This window comes from Schistocerca americana, chromosome 11 (genome assembly GCF_021461395.2).
Source record: "Schistocerca americana isolate TAMUIC-IGC-003095 chromosome 11, iqSchAmer2.1, whole genome shotgun sequence".
Lineage (NCBI taxonomy): Eukaryota > Metazoa > Arthropoda > Insecta > Orthoptera > Acrididae > Schistocerca > Schistocerca americana.
Window position 1 is genome coordinate 130,789,384 of NC_060129.1, and position 18,064 is coordinate 130,807,447.

At 41.4% G+C, this 18,064-nt stretch overlaps 1 protein-coding gene across 1 annotated transcript in view; it reads right to left on the reverse strand.

The window, feature by feature from the left end:
- LOC124554137 (procollagen-lysine,2-oxoglutarate 5-dioxygenase) overlaps positions 1-18,064 on the reverse strand; it is a 465,996-nt gene that overhangs the window by 235,768 nt on the left and 212,164 nt on the right. The window contains exon 8 of the mRNA XM_047128203.1: positions 7,483-7,604. Within this exon, the coding sequence (XP_046984159.1) occupies positions 7,483-7,604 (122 nt within the window). The remainder of the gene's footprint in view (positions 1-7,482; positions 7,605-18,064) is intronic.

Sequence of the window (18,064 nt, forward strand, 5' to 3'; positions counted from 1 at the left end):
CCAGTTCTAAGCAAAGAAGGGAAAGCAGAAAGGTGGAAGGAGTATATAGAGGGTCTATACAAGGGCGATGTACTTGAGGACAAAATTATAGTAATGGAAGAGGATGTAGATGAAGATGAAATGAGAGATACAATACTGCGTGAAGAGTTTGACAGAGCACTGAAAGACCTGAGTCGAAACAAGGCCCCGGGAGTAGACAACATTCCCTTAGAACTACTGACGGCCTTGGGAGAGCCAGTCCTGACAAAACTCTACCATCTGGTGAGCAAGATGTATGAGACAGCCGAAATACCCTCAGACTTCAAGAAGAATATAATAATTCCAATCCCAAAGAAAGCAGGTGTTGACAGATGTGAAAATTACCAAACTATCAGTTCAATAAGCCACAGCTGCAAAATACTAATACGAATTCTTTACAGACGAATGGAAAAACTGGTAGAAGCCGACCTCAGTGAAGATCAGTTTGGATTCTGTAGAAATGTCGGAACACGTGAGGCAATACTGACTCTACGACTTATCTTAGAAAATAGATTAAGGAAAGGCAAACCTACATTTATAGCATTTGTAGACTTAGAGAAAGCTTTTGACAATATTGATTGGAATACTCTCTTTCAAATTCTGAAGATGGCAGGGGTAAAATACAAGGAGTGAAAGACTATTTACAATTTGTACAGAAACCAGATGGCAGTTATAAGAGTCGAGGGGCACGAAAGGGAAGCAGTGGTTGGGAAGGGAGTGAGACAGGGTTGTAGCCTATCCCCGATGTTATTCAATCTGTATATTGAGCAAGCAGTAAAGGAAACAAAAGAAAAATTCAAAGTAGGAATTAAAATCCATAGAGCAGAAATAAAAACATTGAGGCTCACTGATGATATTGTAATTCTGTCAGACACAGCAAAGGACTTGGAAGAGCAGTTGAACGGAATGGACAGTGTCTTGAAAGGAGGATATAAGATGAACATCAACAAAAGCAAAACGAGAATAATGGAATGTAGTCGAATTAAATAGAGGGTTGCTGTGGTAATTAGATTAGGAAATGAGAAACTTAAAGTAGTAAAGGAGTTTTGCTATTTGGGTGGCAAAATAACTGATGATGTTGAAGTAGAGAAGATACAAAATGTAGACTGGCAATGGCAAGGAAAGCATTTCTGAAGAAGAGAAATTTGTTAACATCAAGTATAGATTTAAGTGTCAGGAAGTCGTTTCTGAAAGTATTTGTGTGGAGTGTAGCCATGTATGGAAGTGAAACGTGGATGATAAATAGTTTGGACAAGAAGAGAATAGAAGCTTTCAAAATGTGGTGCTACAGAAGAATGCTGAAGATTAGGTGGGTAGATCACATAACTAATGAGGAGGTATTGAATAGAATTGGAGAGAAGAGAAATTTGTGGCACAGCTTGATTAGAAGAAGGGATTGGTTGGTAGAGGCATCAAGGGATCATCAATTTAGTACTGGAGGGTAAAAATCATAGAGGGTGACCAAGAGATGAATACCCTAAACAGATTCAGAAGAATTCGACGACATTCCATTATCCTTGTTTTGCTTTTGTTGATTTTCATCTTACATCCTCCTTTCTCCTCCCAGTACCTACTGCAACCTACATCCTTCATCTACATCTAGATGTAGATGTAGATGAAGGATGTAGGTTGCAGTAGGTACTGGGAGATGAAGAAGCTTGCACAGGATAGAGTAGAATGGAGAGCTGCATCAAACCAGTCTCTGGCCTCAAGACCACAACAACAACAACCACCATACATCCACAGTTATAATACATGTTGAAAATGGTTTCCATGTGCCTCAACGCATGCGTGCACACCCCGTGACATGTTCTGTCTCACATGTTCACATCAGCCAGGCTGCATCCAAAAAGTGTCAAAGGTAGCGGGAACACTTTGATCTAGTGCCCCTCACATCTGGAATGGGCTCTGTATACATGATATTTTTGAGGTGGCCCTATAACCAGAAATCACACAGGTTGAGATCCAGTGAATGAGCAGGCCACGGAACTGGACCCCTTTTCCAATCCATCGACCAGGAAGGGCACGATTGAGATGCGTACGAATGTAAACAGCGAAGTGAGCTGGAGTGCCATCATGTAGCAGCAACATAAACCTCCAAATCATTAATGACACTTCTACCAGCAGGGGAGGCAAAGTCACTTACAAGAAATGCTGATAGTTCCGCCCTGTTAAGCAACATGGAAGGAAGACTGGTCCCAAAATACGGTCAGCAATTATCCCAGCCCACTCATTCCGGCAGTACTGATGCTGATGAGTCGCTGTCACCATACCGTGAAGGTTCTACATACTATCCCACAGATGACTGTTATGAAAGCTGAAGATACCACTCCGTGTAACGTAGTCTCATCTGTGAATAGGATGGATGGTACAAATCTCGGAATCATGGTAGCCTAGTGAAGAAACCAGTGACAAAATTGCTCCCAGTGTGGAAAGTCTGTCGCTAGCAAGCCCCGCACATGCTGTAAGTGATAAGGGTAGTAAGAAATGTCACGGAGAATGTTTCACACAGTTGTCTAGCTTACTTTGTACTGGTGGACTGACTGTCTAGTACTGACACGGCAGTCACCGCCCACTGTGTTAATCACATTTTCCTCCACGTCCAGTGTCATAACTCTTCACGAACATCCTTCAGGATTTCCTGCTTCCTGAAGCGAACCTGTCTCAAACAAATGGTGAAACACTGTTGCAAACATTGAATGCTATGGTTGTAGTCGGTGGGGATAAGTCTCCTGATACAACCTTGCTGCCTGCTCCCCATTGCCATTTGCCTTTCAGTAAGTGAACATGATATTGCCAAGTTCTTGATTCGAATATGGAACCACTGAGTATAATAATATATCACATCCACTACAAGGTGAGTCAGCAAGAGAAGTGAATCAGACACAATACAGGGTGATTCAAAAAGAATACCACAACTTTAGGAATTTAAAACTCTGCAACGACAAAAGGCAGAGCTAAGCACTATCTGTCGGCGAATTAAGGGAGCTATAAAGTTTCATTTAGTTGTACATTTGTTCGCTTGAGGCACTGTTGACTAGGTGTCAGCGTCAGTTGATGCTAAGATGGCGACCGCTCAACAGAAAGCTTTTTGTGTTATTGAGTACGGCAGAAGTGAATCGACGACAGTTGTTCAGCGTGCATTTCGAACAAAGTATGGTGTTAAACCTCCTGATAGGTGGTGTATTAAATGTTGGTATAAACAGTTTACAGAGGATGGGTGTTTGTGCAAAGGGAAAAGTTCTGGACGGCCGAGAATGAGTGATGAAAATGTAGCACGCATCCAGCAAGCATTTGTTCGCAGCCCAGGAAAATCGACTCGCAGAGCTAGCAGAGAGCTGCAAATTCCACAATCAACTGTATGGAGAGTCCTACGAAAAAGGTTAGTTATGAAACCCTATCGTCTGAAATTGGTTCAAGCACTGTCTGCAGCTGATAAGATTAAAAGAATCGATTTCTGTGAGTTTATCCTTCCTCAAATGGAAACAGATGAATCTTTCATTTCAAAGATTGTGTTTAGTGATGAAGCAACTTTCCACACTAACGGGAAAGTCAACCGTCACAATGTCTGTATATGGGCACTGAGAATCCGCGGGAAACAACCCAGTATGAACGTGACTCGCCTAAGGTGAACGTTTTCTGTGCCATTTCAGCCAATAAAGTTTTTGGTCCCTTTTTCTTCGAAGGTGCTACTGTAACTGGACTACAGTATCTGGAGATGTTAGAGAATTGGCTGTTCCCTCAGCTCAAACAAGAAGCACAACAATTCATATTTCAGCAGGATGGAGCGCCACCACATTGGCACTTATCTGTCCGTAACTACCTGAACGTCAACTAACCGAGGCGATGGATCGGCCGCCAGGCAGCCCGTGACAGAGCACTTCATCACTGGCCTCCAAGAAGCCCTGATCTTACCCCCTGTGATTTTTTCTTATGGGGTTATGTTAAGGATATGGTGTTTCGGCCACCTCTCCCAGCCACCATTGATGATTTGAAACGAGAAATAACAGCAGCTATCCAAACTGTTACGCCTGATATGCTACAGACAGTGTGGAACGAATTGGAGTATCGGGTTGATATTGCTTGTGTGTCTGGAGGGGGCCATATTGAACATCTCTGAACTTGTTTTTGAGTGAAAAAAAACCTTTTTAAATACTCTTTGTAATGATGTATAAAAGAAGGTTATATTACGTTTCTTTCATTAGATACACATTTTTAAAGTTGTGGTATTCTTTTTGAATCACCCTGTATTACCAATTAGTAAGAAGGGAGAAGAGTGCTGGGACATGATGTATGAGGAACAGTACCACCCTGTCAGAGGAAACCGTGCATACTGTAACTGTGGCAACACGGTACAGCGTGTGTTGGACCGCAACGGGCGGCAAGGTTGTATCGGGAGACCTATTCCCACTGACAATCACCACAGCATTCGATGTTTGCAAGACTGTTATGCCATTTGTCTGAGACAGGGTCCTTTCAGGAAGCAGGAAATGATGAAGGACGTACCCGAAATGTTCTGACCCCAGACTTGGAGGAAAATGTCGTTAACACTGTGGAAGGAGACTGCCGTGTCAGTACCAGGCAGTTGGCCTGCCAATACAGGGTAAGCCAGACGACTGTGTGGAACATTCTCCGTGACAACTGTTACTACCCTTATCACTTACAGTGTATGCAGGGGTTACTAGTGACAGACTGTCCACTTTGGGAGCAGTTTTGTTGCTGGTTTCTTCACCAGGCAACCACGATTCCAGGATCTGTGTCATCCATTCTATTCACAGATGAGGTCAACTTTACTTAGAGTGGTATCTTCAACTTTCATAATAGTCATCTGTGGGATAGTACGGAGAACCCCCACAATATGGTGACAGTGAATCGTCAGCATCAGTGGAGCCAAAATGTGCAGGCTGGGATAACTGGCGACCGTATTTTGGGACCAGTCTTCCTTCCACGTCGCATATCGGGCCACAACTATCGGCATTTCTTACGGGTCACTTTCCTCCCCTGCTAGAAGAAGTGCCATTGATGATTTGAAAGGTTACATGGCTGCTACACGATGGTGCTTCAGCCCACTTTGCCATTAACATCCGAATGCATCTCAATTGTGGATTGATGGATTGGACAAGTGGATCCGGTTGCATAGCATACTTATTCACTGGATCTCAACTTGTGCAATTACTGGTTATGGGGCCATCTCAAAAGTATTGTGCACGCAGAGCCCATTACAGGTGTGTAGAGACTGGAGCTGCCTTTGACACTGTTCGGATGCAGCCTGGCCGATGTGAACGTGTGAGACAGAACAACTCCTAGCAGGGCCCCACTCCTCACCATTATTCCATAACTCAATTTCTTCCTTTACAGTGGTTCAGTGTTGCTGTTGTGGTCTTCAGTCGACAGGCTAATCTGGTGCATCTCTCCACACTAATGTATCCTGTGCAAGCATCTAAGCCCCTGCATAACTGGTATAACTTAAACCATTTCAACCTGCTCACTAAAAAGCCTTGGTCTCCCTCTACGATTTTTAACACTCCACATTCCTCTCTGTTACCAAATTAACAATTCTTTAATGCCTCAAGATGTGTCATTAACAAATCCTTGCTTCTCTAGTCCTATTAAAGTTACTTGACAGTGAACATCTGTCACTTGCAACTCAGTGCTGCCAAATCAACGGCCAGCTACAGCTGAATTATAGCTCCACACAAACACAGCAGGTTACTTAACAAAGGCTGTTAATGCAATGTCGGAAGGTAGGTAAAAATTGTGAGATGCTTTGTCGACAGCTGTTTTTAAGTCACCGATGACTGAACTGCAGCAGAGAGTGCATTTTGTAGCCCCGGATTTACATTTGTGTCCTAAGCTAACCACAGCCTCAGAATGTGCAATACATCCAGAAAACGGCAGTCAGCAACCTGCAGAATTAAAATCGTGATTGCTTTGTTCGCAGCAATTAAAGGAAACCTCTATGACAAAGATGAGACAGAAAAATTTCAGTTTAAGCAGAAAAGAAAACTGTAATTTCTGACTATCATTGGTTACCGGAAACTATGCACACATAGGCTATACGAGCTGCCATGTTACCAAGTGATGAGCAGTCCTGGTTGGCTCGTAGTTGCAGATTGCAGCCGACACAGGCAGATTTCAAACAAAATCAGAATGATAGGAAGAAAAGTAAGAGCAAATAAAAATCATACATTTAAATGAATTAAGTGAATAAAATAATAATCAGAAGTCTTCTGATTAGATTTAGATATTAAAAAAAAAAATTGACGAATTTGATCAGATTCAAACCTACGACCTACTACTTGTGAGGTTATGCTAACCACTGCACTATGCTACTGCACTAAATGAGGTGGTTCTATTTGTGACTGTAAAGACGCAGTTGCAACTATGAATTTGCAAATTTCTAAAATTAGGCATCATGCAATGTCGTGTGAAGATTTCTCACATAAGCTGATCTCTGTAATTATAATAACGATATATGTGGCACTGAATCTTGTCTTGTGCAGAAGGATCCAGTAGTGTTTGGGTAGTGTTGTGTATGAAACATGTCCAGACCCAGGATTTAGGGTCCAAAGACATCAAGGAAAAAGGTTGAACATGGAACTGAAGTAAACTAAGCAATTGTTGTGGCAGTTTGCCAACGGCAAACAGTTCAGGTGTGACGTTGAACGCTCTGACTGGAGTAAATCAGTTCCAATGGGTGAAGTGTCAGTTATCGAGTAATTGTAATTGAACTATAGTCGAATTTGCCATAAATTTCTTTTCTCCTCAATTCAATTCAATATATTCTTGTTAGTTAATCAATCCACCCATCCAACCTTCAGCTTTCTTCTGTAACACCACATTTCAAAATCTCCTATTCTCTCACTGTATGACCTGCTTATCATTCACACTTCACTTCTCTACACAGCAACACTTCACTTCATACATATAATTTTATCATAGGCTTCTCAAATTAATTAAAATTTGTATTCGATGCGACTGTTTTCCCTTTTTCTGAAATGCTTTTCTCATCATTATCAGTCATATTTCCTTATCTAATTCTATCATCAGCAATACTCAATTTAATTCAACTACATTTCATTACCCTTATTTTAATATTGTTGCTGTTCATCTCCAAACACTGCCCATTTTGTTCTACTGCTCTTCCAATTCCTTTGCCTCTCTGACAGAATTACAATGTCATTGGTAAATGTCACCATTTTAATTTCTTCTCGCTGAACTTTAACTCCATCTCTAACTTTTTTCTTCACACTATATTCAATGTACAGGTTGAATAAGAACAGGGATAGGCTACAATTATATTTCTCTCAATTCTTAACTACAGCTTCCCTTTCACATCCTTTGATTCTTATAACTTCAGCCTGCTGGCTGTATCACTTTTAGGAAACATTATGTCCTTGTATTTTAGCCCTGCTATCTACAGTAAGATATACTGAAGTTTGGAGCTGTCACAGGGGCACTCACAGAGCTAGGTTCCTGGCCTTGCGCTCCGGGAAGTTATCCTCCCAGCTGATCTTCTTCACGCTGAGGTACTCCTTGCCGTGCTTTGAAAGGAAGTTCTCCACCAGCTTGGCATGGTACTCCACCTGGAATGGTCACAACATAATATACTTACATTTTTGTCACCGTAAACGGATTATAAATTGAGGACACTACACTCTCACTAATCTGACCCCCAGTAGTCCGGCCCACATCCAGCCTGTAGTTGCTCGAGCAGAAATGATGCATACAATAACGAATTCTTGAGTGCGACAATGTTGTTAGTTAATTACAGTGTTAAACAATGCTATACACATTTGAAATTGTGGCTTTCTTAACAGTTATGTATAATGTCTTCTAAAAGGAAACACATTACGCTAGCACTCAAGCAGAAACTCTAAACTAGAGATAAGTTGAACTGAGATTCTTCACAGTACAATGTTGGACAAGAAACTCTTTATGACTAAACTTTAACAGACAAAGAGATAATCAAAATCATACAGGAAAGTTATGATTAAACTAACAAGAGGCCATAGGTGGAGAGACCACAAACATTTATCACACTACTAGTGCTGAAGTTGCAGATGTCTTTCTGGAGAACATTATGCATCAATCATCAGCAACGTAGAGTACCGACGTAATGCTCATATGCTGTTGTGTGATAAAGTATACTGCCATCACCTAACATCATTCTGACAACAAAAAATTTGGAGCATGTCTCATAATGAGTAGAAAAAAAAAGGGGGGGGGGGGGGGATAACATTGCCATGGGCGGAGCTAGTGTAGTGCGCTTTTCTCCTCTAGGCGTATATGGCGCAACTCATTGACAATTCAGTGCCGTTTGTGTTGTCGATTTTTGCTAACACTGTTTTGTTTTTGTTTTGTTTTTTTATGATGGAAAGTTTAAGTAAACAATGTGCAGCTGTGTAATTTTGTTTTCTACTTGCTAAAAATGCTGCCGAAACTGTTTTCATGTTGAAAACAGCTTACAAAGATGATGGTACGGAAAAAACTCAAGCATACAAGTGGTTTGCTCGATTTAAAAATGGTGACATGTCAATTGCTGACAAACCCAGATGTCCATCAACTGCCCAAATCAAGGAAAAACTTCAGCAGCTCGCACTCACAGACCGTTGAGTCTGATATTAGTGGGTTATCTTCGAGGTCGGTTCAGAGAAATGTAACAGAAGCTTTGGGAATGAAAAGGGTTACTGCCAAGTCTGTTCCTCGGGTTCTGATTGACAATCGAAAGGAACACTGAGTCGAAACATGCTGTGCTTTGGAACAACAGCTGGAAACTGATCCAGATTTCTGTCAAAAGTGATTACTGTTGATGTGTCATGGTGCTATGATTACGACCCAGAAATAAAGCAGCAATCAGACCAGTGGAAGATGTCAACCCCCCCCCCCCCCCAAAAAAAAAAAAAAAAAAAAAAGAGAGCAGTGTGAGAGAGAGAGACAGAAGTCATCATGTCAAATCAAACATCAAAACAATGTAGATTTGCTTTTTGTATGCGAAGAGCGTAGTTCATTCGGAGTTTGTTCCACAAGTGTTACCGTCAATCAGACCTTTTTATTTGGAACTTTTAAGAAGATTGTGGAACAGTGTTGTCAAAAAAGACCCGATTTGTGGCAGACAGGAGACTGGCTCTTCCACCACGACAACGCACCTACACACACAGCCATTTCTGTTAAGACACGGTTTCGCTGCCCCACGCACCTTACTCACCTGACATGGCTCCATGTAATTTTTTTATTATTTCCACATACGAAAGGTGGTCTCAAAAGGACATCGACTTGACAACACTAAAGCAGTCAAGCAAAAAATGAGGGAGGACCTGTTAGTCATTTCTAAAGACGACTACAAAAATATTTTGAACAGTGGAAGCACCGGTGGGACAAATGTAGTAGGTGTAATGGAGAGTATTTTGAAGGGGTTAAGGTTCTTTTGTAAACAATCTAAAACTATATAGTTTTTAAAAAATTATTCCAGTTTTTTTTTTTTTTTTTTTTTTTTGGGTACTCCCTCATACTCAAGGACTAAGTTAGTATAATCCCTATGTGTGGATGCTAAATTTAATACACTCTCAATAATCTGGCACTCTGCTAAATCTGACACTCATATACACAAGGAATGGCTGGATTAGCAAGAGTCTAGTGTATTTGGAAGCCCTGCTGTATCTATCACAGTGACACTTCCAGTAACCACACAAAAAATGCTTTTGGGACTATAAAAAGAAACAACACAATTATTGGTCACACCCAATCATTTCCATAATTATGTAAATACACTATTTAGCTGAGTAAGTGTAGTTGGCAGTCAGGGCTCCTCATTTCAGTTCTAGTTCACTGTTCCAGATTTTTTCACGGAGGAATTGTTCTGGATTAAGTTAAATTATGAAGGCAGTTCTGAAAGTAACTTACATCACAGAATACATTATAGAATTACCTGCATCTCAAAAGTACACTGTTCAGCTCTTTCTCAACATAATCCCCAAACAAATAGAGAAACTTATCACGAGCTGCAACAAAGTCATTGGTGATCCAGGGAGTGCAGAATAAATTTATTTTATTTCCGTCAACAATCATAAAATCTTTAGTCCTTAGATTATTGGTTTCGGTGAGTTGTGACCATCTTCAGATTTGCAGCAAAATATGGAGAATGAAATACAACTAGTAGACAGATTATAACTTAAACCAATAAAATATGAAGTAACAAAAAGTTATTACCTTCTTGTATGTAGAAACATGCACTTAAAAAATGATGAGGCATACCTGTTTCTTTAACATGCCCCAATTTAATAAAGCCATAGTGACATCGTCACAAAACGCACACACAATAAGCTTAACATCATTGCACATATTTAAAATATGATGTAAACTATGCCACAGTGCCGGCAGAACCATACTACCAGTAGTGCTACTGTTCATAACAAACTGCAGTACAGTGACCACATGATAAGGTTGTGATGTTAGGTTCTCAAATATTGCTACCGTAAGTCTACATGGATTTGTCAATTACAACATTGTACAGAATGCAATATATGAATAGTAAAATAGGTATGGTCTGTAGTGATCCTGTCAGGTACATCAGTTATTACAGTGATAAAATGTAATAATTAAAAAGACAAATAAAGTTAAATTTAAAATTTTTAAAAAGGAAATGGTTAAACAATAATATGTTATTCTGAGAGGCTCTTGTGGTCAATTTACAGGGTTATTACAAATGATTGAAGCAATTTCACAGCTCTACAATAACTTTATTATTTGAGATATTTTCACAATGCTTTGCACACACATACAAAAACTCAATAAGTGTTTTTAGGCATTCACAAATGTTCGATATGTGCCCCTTTAGTGATTCGGCAGACATCAAGCCGATAATCAAGTTCCTCCCACACTCGGCGCAACATGTCCCCATCATTGAGTTCGAAAGCATCGTTGATGCGAGCTCGCAGTTCTGGCACGTTTCTTGGTAGAGGAGGTTTAAACACTGAATCTTTCACATAACCCCACAGAAAGAAATCGCATGGGGTTAAGTCGGGAGAGCACGGAGGCCATGACATGAATTGCTCACCGTGATCTCCACCACGACCGATCCATCGGTTTTCCAATCTCCTGTTTAAGAAATGCCGAACATCGTGATGGAAGTGCGGTGGAGCACCATCCTGTTGAAAGATGAAGTCGGCGCTGTCGGTCTCGAGTTGTGGCATGAGCCAATTCTCCAGCATGTCCAGATACACGTGTCCTGTAACGTTTTTTTCGCAGAAGAAAAAGGGGCCGTAAACTTTAAACCGTGAAATTGCACAAAACACGTTAACTTTTGGTGATTTGCGAATTTGCTGCACGAATGCATGAGGATTCTCTACCGCCCAGATTCGCACATTGTGTCTGTTCACTTCACCATTAAGAAAAAATGTTGCTTCATCACTGAAAACAAGTCTCGCACTGAACGCATCCTCTTCCACGAGCTGTTGCAACCGCGCCGAAAATTCAAAGCGTTTGACTTTGTCATTGGGTGTCAGGGCTTGTAGCAATTGTAAACGGTAAGGCTTCTGCTTTAGACTTTTCCGTAAGATTTTCCAAATCGTCGGTTGTGGTACGTTTAGCTCCCTGCTTGCTTTATACGTCGACTTCCGCGGGCTACGCGTGAAACTTGCCCGCACGCATTCAACCGTTTCTTCGCTCACTGCAGGCCGACCCGTTGATTTCCCCTTACACAGGCATCCAGAAGCTTTAAACTGCGCATACCATCGCCGAATGGAGTTAGCAGTTGGTGGATCTTTGTTGAACTTCGTCGTGAAGTGTCGTTGCACTGTTATGACTGACTGATGTGAGTGCATTTCAAGCACGACATACGCTTTCTCGGCTCCTGTCGCCATTTTGTCTCACTGCGCTCTCGAGCGCTCTGGTGGCAGAAACCTGAAGTGCGGCTTAAGCCGAACAAAACTTTATGAGTTTTTCTACGTATCTGTAGTGTGTCGTGACCATATGTCAATGAATGGAGCTACAGTGAATTTATGAAATCGCTTCAATCACTTGTAATTACCCTGTACACAAAAATAACATCATACACAAGAACAGGATTATGGAAATAATAAAATATCATCAACTTGAAAGAATAACTAGGATGAAAACAAAAGACTACAGTTAGTAGTCAGAGACATATGTTGATGTAGCCACCAGAATGCAGCAAAGGTGAGAAATCGGAAGAACTTAACTGCCAGAGTGTCTCCCTCATGTACCCTCCAAAATCCTGTTCCAAGGAAAGCATAATAATGGATTATGTACTATCACTTAATGAAATTATCTTGTTAACTGAATGTATGAGGTTCATTCAAATGAAACCTGGTCAGTGCTTCTACCTCTGCCTTACACGTAAGGTGGCACCACGTAAATGCGGGTACAGTGGTGACATAAATTGGTAGAGAGACTGACGCGTGCACACCGTTTGACGGTGCATAGCGCCGGCGTGGTTTCATGCCGAAGAGAAGGGGGTCACACAAGTTATCGTCCACTACCAAATATGCAGATGAGTAAGGAAGAACAATGAGGAGTGATTCGATTTTTGGCAGCAGAAGCCATGAAATATATCGACGGATGACGGCTGTGTATCGTGAGTACAGTCTGAGTCGTCCAAGTGTTGTGGAATGACGCAAATGATCCCTGGAGGGGTGCGAGTCACTGGAAGACGATGTTCGTCCTGGACAGGGTCATCGTGCCGTCACACCGGAAATGGTTGCGGAAGTGAGTGCTTTAGTCTCGGACAACCGCAGAATCACCACGGACCAGATCCGTCGGTTACTGGGTATTAGTGTGGGCACCGCCAACACCATAATGCATCAATACTTGAACTTTTGAAAAATCTGTGTGCAGTGGGTTCCCCACCGATTCACCACCGAACAGTGCAGTACTCGAATGGCACTGTCTTTGAGTGATCTGCAACGTTATCTTGAGGAGGAATACGGCTTTCTGTCACAGGTGACGAAACATGGCGTCACCATTTTGTACCAGAAAGTCAGCCTCAGAGCAAGCAGTGGAGACGTGCGACTTCAACACTTCCAAAGAAATCCACGGCCGTGCACACCAGTTCTGGTAAGCTCACGATGTCCTTCCTTTATGACCGCAAGAGCCCACTGCTTGTCGAGTTCCTGGGACGGGGAACCACCATGAATGCTCAGCGTTATCCAGCCACTTTACAAAACCTTCAAGGAGCCACCAAGTTGAAACACTGAGGCACGCTGTCCAATGGCGTTATCTTCCGGCATGATAATGCCATACACGGCCAATGCAGTGATGACAACATTGCGGCAGTTTCGGTGGGAAACGCAGGAACATTCACTGTACAGTCCCGACCTTTCACCGTGTGACTTTCACGTGTCTGGACCTGTAAAACAAGCTATTCTCAGACATCGACTCCCTACGGATGACAAAGTGTGTGACTGGGTCCAGGCCTAGATCTGACAACAGCCTACTAGCTTCTCCAAGGATGGAATTGACCGGCTAGTGTTGCAATGGGATAACTGTGCCAACAGTTTTTGTGACTATTTTTGACTATGTGTACTGTGTGTAACAACAATTTTGAGTTAATAAAATCATTACCATTACTTTACGCTAGTGACCGGGTTTTATCTGAATGCCCGTTATATTACATAAACACAGAAGGAAGAATGAGATGCAAGAGTATACACACAATGAGCAAATGATGCACTCTATACTAGGTAATGACACATGCAGAAGATATTCAATAATTAATGTACACTACTGGCCATTAAAATTGCTACACCACGAAGATGATGTGCTACAGACACGAAATTTAACCGACAGGAAGAAGATGCTGTGATATGCAAATGATTAGCTTTCCAGAGCATTCACACAAGGCTGGCGCCGGTGGCGACACCTACAACGTGCTGACATGAGGAAAGTTTCCAACTGATTTCTCATACGCAAACAGCAGCTGTCCAGCGCTGCCTGGTGAAACGTTGTTGTGATGCCTCGTGTAAGGAGGAGAAATTTGTACCATCACATTTCTGACTTTGATAAAGGTCGGATTGTAGCCTATCACGACTGCAGTTTATCATATTGCGACATTGCTGCTCGCGTTGGTCGAGATCCAATGACAGTTAGCAGAATATGGAATCGGTGGGTTCAGGAGGGTAATACGGAACACCGTGCTGGATCCCAACGGCCTCGTATCACTATCAGTCGAGATGACAGGCATCTTAACCGCATGGCTGTAATGGATCGTGCAGCCACATCTCGATCCCTGAGTCAACAGATGGGGACGTTTGCAACACAACAACCATCTGCACGAACAGTTCAACGGCGTTTGCAGCAGCACGGACTATCAGCGGTTACCCTTGACGCTGCATCACAGACAGGAGCGACAGTGATGGTGTACTCAATGACGAACCTGGCTGCAAGAATGTCACAGCCCAAAAAGAATCCACACAATCCAACTACCAGAGCAGTTCAGAGATTAATGCGCTGATGCCACTATAACTGTTCAAATTAAATGTTTAACTGAGTGCTCGCCATAATTTGATGATAATGTTTATCAAATGCCACGCTAAATAATGGTAGAATGTCTGTCCTGCGGCGGCACGTGAAAATACGACATACGCAAACTAAAGATAGATCATTAACGTCATCCCAAAATTAACACTTCACTCGAAATCGATTTCATGGTTACGTGTATCCCGAGTAACTTATTACTGCATCCGAAGCTGTTTATATCAACAATACCGACACGACGCGACTCCCAGCACAGGTGGTGCGCTAATCAGCATCTGGAGAGCACTGGGGCCTTCCTTTCTCACGCAGTGTTCTTACATATAAAGCTGCGGTGCGGACGGCTAAGGGAACGCCTGATCAAATCGGCTCTCCCGACTAGCCGCTGGGCTAGTAATGCACCACTTTAAGTTATCGAATAAATCATTGCTTCCTTTGCTGATGGCCAATAAAGCTCTCAATTTAAATGTGCAATCAGCACACAGGTAAGTAATCATAATAAAAGTCTGACGTGGCTAAGTCAAATATTTTGGGCGAGATAATTAATTTAATTACACTACACGCAGTAGACGAGCTCTGAACTTGCTCTTTGGAGATACACTATAGCTATAGTTTTATAGTTATTCTGTTGAAACTTCTCACATTTTTATGATTATAGTGGATCTCCCTTCTACTTAAATTTAAACATCCTAGCTTTATTTATTCGCCTACTTAATCTATCTTGCTTCCTGAATTTCTAAGACAAAAAACCAGAAAATCATGAATTTCAACTAAAATTTTAATTTGTGAGATCCAGAATACTGTTTCTACTAAATTATTATGCAAAAGGAATCTGAATATAAATTTTTAAGTTTCTAGCTCTTTTCTGTTGCGCCAATGATTTTTACAGAAAAACATCCAAATTTCGAAAATGGTTAAAGTTATTGTACTGATATTCAACACATATTGGTTTTGTATTACTCCTGACATGCTAGAAACGTTTCAGGTTATTTACTTCATTTTAAAGTATTGCGCAATATTTATGACGTCAGAGCTAGTTACAGCGGACTGGCTGGCACACAATGGAAAGACTGATGTGAATTTTATAAGGTGTGAGTAGGCTGCTTCCCTACAGTACTTGTGAGAGCAGGCAGTGCATCCTCTCAGATGCTGCACAGCAACAGTACATGTTAAGATTGTTGTTATTTTAAAAAGTATCAGGAATCCGATATATAGATATTTGAGAAATTATAGTTATCAGCCCTTGATATATTACAAAACATTATCGACATATCAATATACTGATGGAATAAATATCAAGTTACGAAGAGGGGGGGGGGGGGGGGGCGCACAGCTATCGGCTGCATATTGTAAATACACTGCCAGTTCTAGAGCTGTTTATTTAAGTACTAATTTATTATTAGATATTCTGTACTTCAACAAGGTAGCAGCCTCCTTATCTGCATTAGAGCAAGAATTGAGAGGAAAATGATGCATGTTCATGCTTGGTGATCACCATTTTGCTAACGGGGGTAATTGCATGCAAGTGGCACAATAAAAGGTGTCCAATGGGCCCGTTGTTCGATCTTGTCACATGTCGGATTTGTCCGGAACACTTCACTTCATGTCAACTTCCCTGTTTTTTCATTTCGGAAAAAGCCAGTGAACTAGTAGTCGTAGTGTCAAAATTTCCTGGTGAAGTTAAACACTGCAGTTTTTGTTGGTAGCGCCGATTACTTTTCCCTCTCATGTCTCCACCAAATGCAAATACCAACCTTGTCATTTACATTTTTGTTCATCAGCTTCAGCAACTGTTTTTTAACACAACTGGTGTGCTATTTCTTCACATCGGAAATCTTGTTATTCCATTCACATTACCACCCCCAGTGCAATTGGACTACTACTTTGTGCCATCTGTACTTGCTTCACACAGTCAAAGACACAGATTGGACGTAATGAAAGCTCAAAAATTAGAAAGACTTCTTCTCACAGTGAAAGTAAAATTATGTTGTACTACAATTTTAAAAGAACACTTTCAAAATATTTTCCGAAAATTGTGTAAAAAAAATATAAAATATAGATATTAGCACTCAATATTGCCCTTTCGATATCGATATATTGGTGAAAAAAATATCACCAATATACATCAATATTTTTTGCAAAAAATATCGATAAATCAGTATTTTATCAACAGCCCTATTACCCCCTGTTCACTGGAACTCAGTACCTCATCTGAAAAACAATTTGAAAGAATGTCACTTTGGCACTTGTCGCGGCACGCAGAAGAGTGTATCCACTGGGATCAAAGATATTACAGCTGTAGCCTTGTAGGACTGCCATGAATACTGGGAAAAACACTTCTGTTAGTAGAATGAGATTTTCACTCTGCAGTGAAATGCATGCCAGTATGAAACTTTCTGCTAGGTTAAAATTATGTGGCAGATTGAGACTCGAACTTTTGAGCGCGAGTGCTCTACCGACTGACCTGGCCGAGCACAATTCATCCCCCAGGGTGCGGCTAAGCCATGTCTCTGCAATATCATTTCTCCCATTTCTTGCATGTTTCACAGGAGAGCTTCTGTGTAGTTGGGAAGGTAGGAGACGAGGTACTGGCGGTAGTGAGCTGTGAGGACATGTCGGGAGTCGTGCTTAGGTAGGTCACCTGGTAGAGCACTTGCCAGCAAAAGGAAAATGTCCTGAGTTTTGAAAGGAGGAGTCTTGATGTTTGAAACAGAATAAAATTCATCTCCAGATCGAGTTTTCACTCTGCAGAGGTATGTGCACCTATTTCAAACTTCCTGTCATATTAAGAACTGTGTGACAGACCCAGATTCAAATGCTGAAGCTTTGCATTTTGTGGCAAAAGGAAAAAAAAAGGGTTCAAATGGCTCTGAGCACTATGGGACTTAACACCTGAGGTCATCAGTCCCCTAGAACTTAGAACTACTTACACCTAACTAAAATAAGGACATCACACACATCCGTGCCCGAGGCAGGATTCGAACCTGTGACAGAAGCGGTCGTGTGGTTCCAGACTGAGGTGTCTACAACCACTCGGCCACCCCAGCTGACTTTTGTGGTCAAACGTCCTCATACAAGCATCTATACAGACCGGATACCTAGATAGCTCTGTCAGTACAGATATGCCCACAAAAGACAATCGTTTCAGTTCGAGTCCCGGAAGTTTCAATGAAGTTCATGTTTACTAAGGTAATGTCTTTTAAAACCCACTTTACAAATTCTTTACTGCATGTACACTGTAAAGGAACTGAACGCACACACAAAGGAGACAGTGTGAGGTGCTCTCTTTGCTCTTAGACAGGGTGTGAACATGTGAGAGTACAGTATCATGGCGAACTAAATTCCAAAAGTTTTACCATAAATAATACAGCTGCTAAATTCATCTATGAAGAGGCAAGTGTGTATACAAGAAGTTTTGTACTAGTTCTAATAATAATTAAATGGGACCAAAATTGTCCCAAAAGATGTTTGTATGCAGAAGATATCCTACACATCTTCCAATGATTGTTTTGTATTTTTATTATTTGTTTGAGCACTCCTTTGGCTGTGTGCAGTG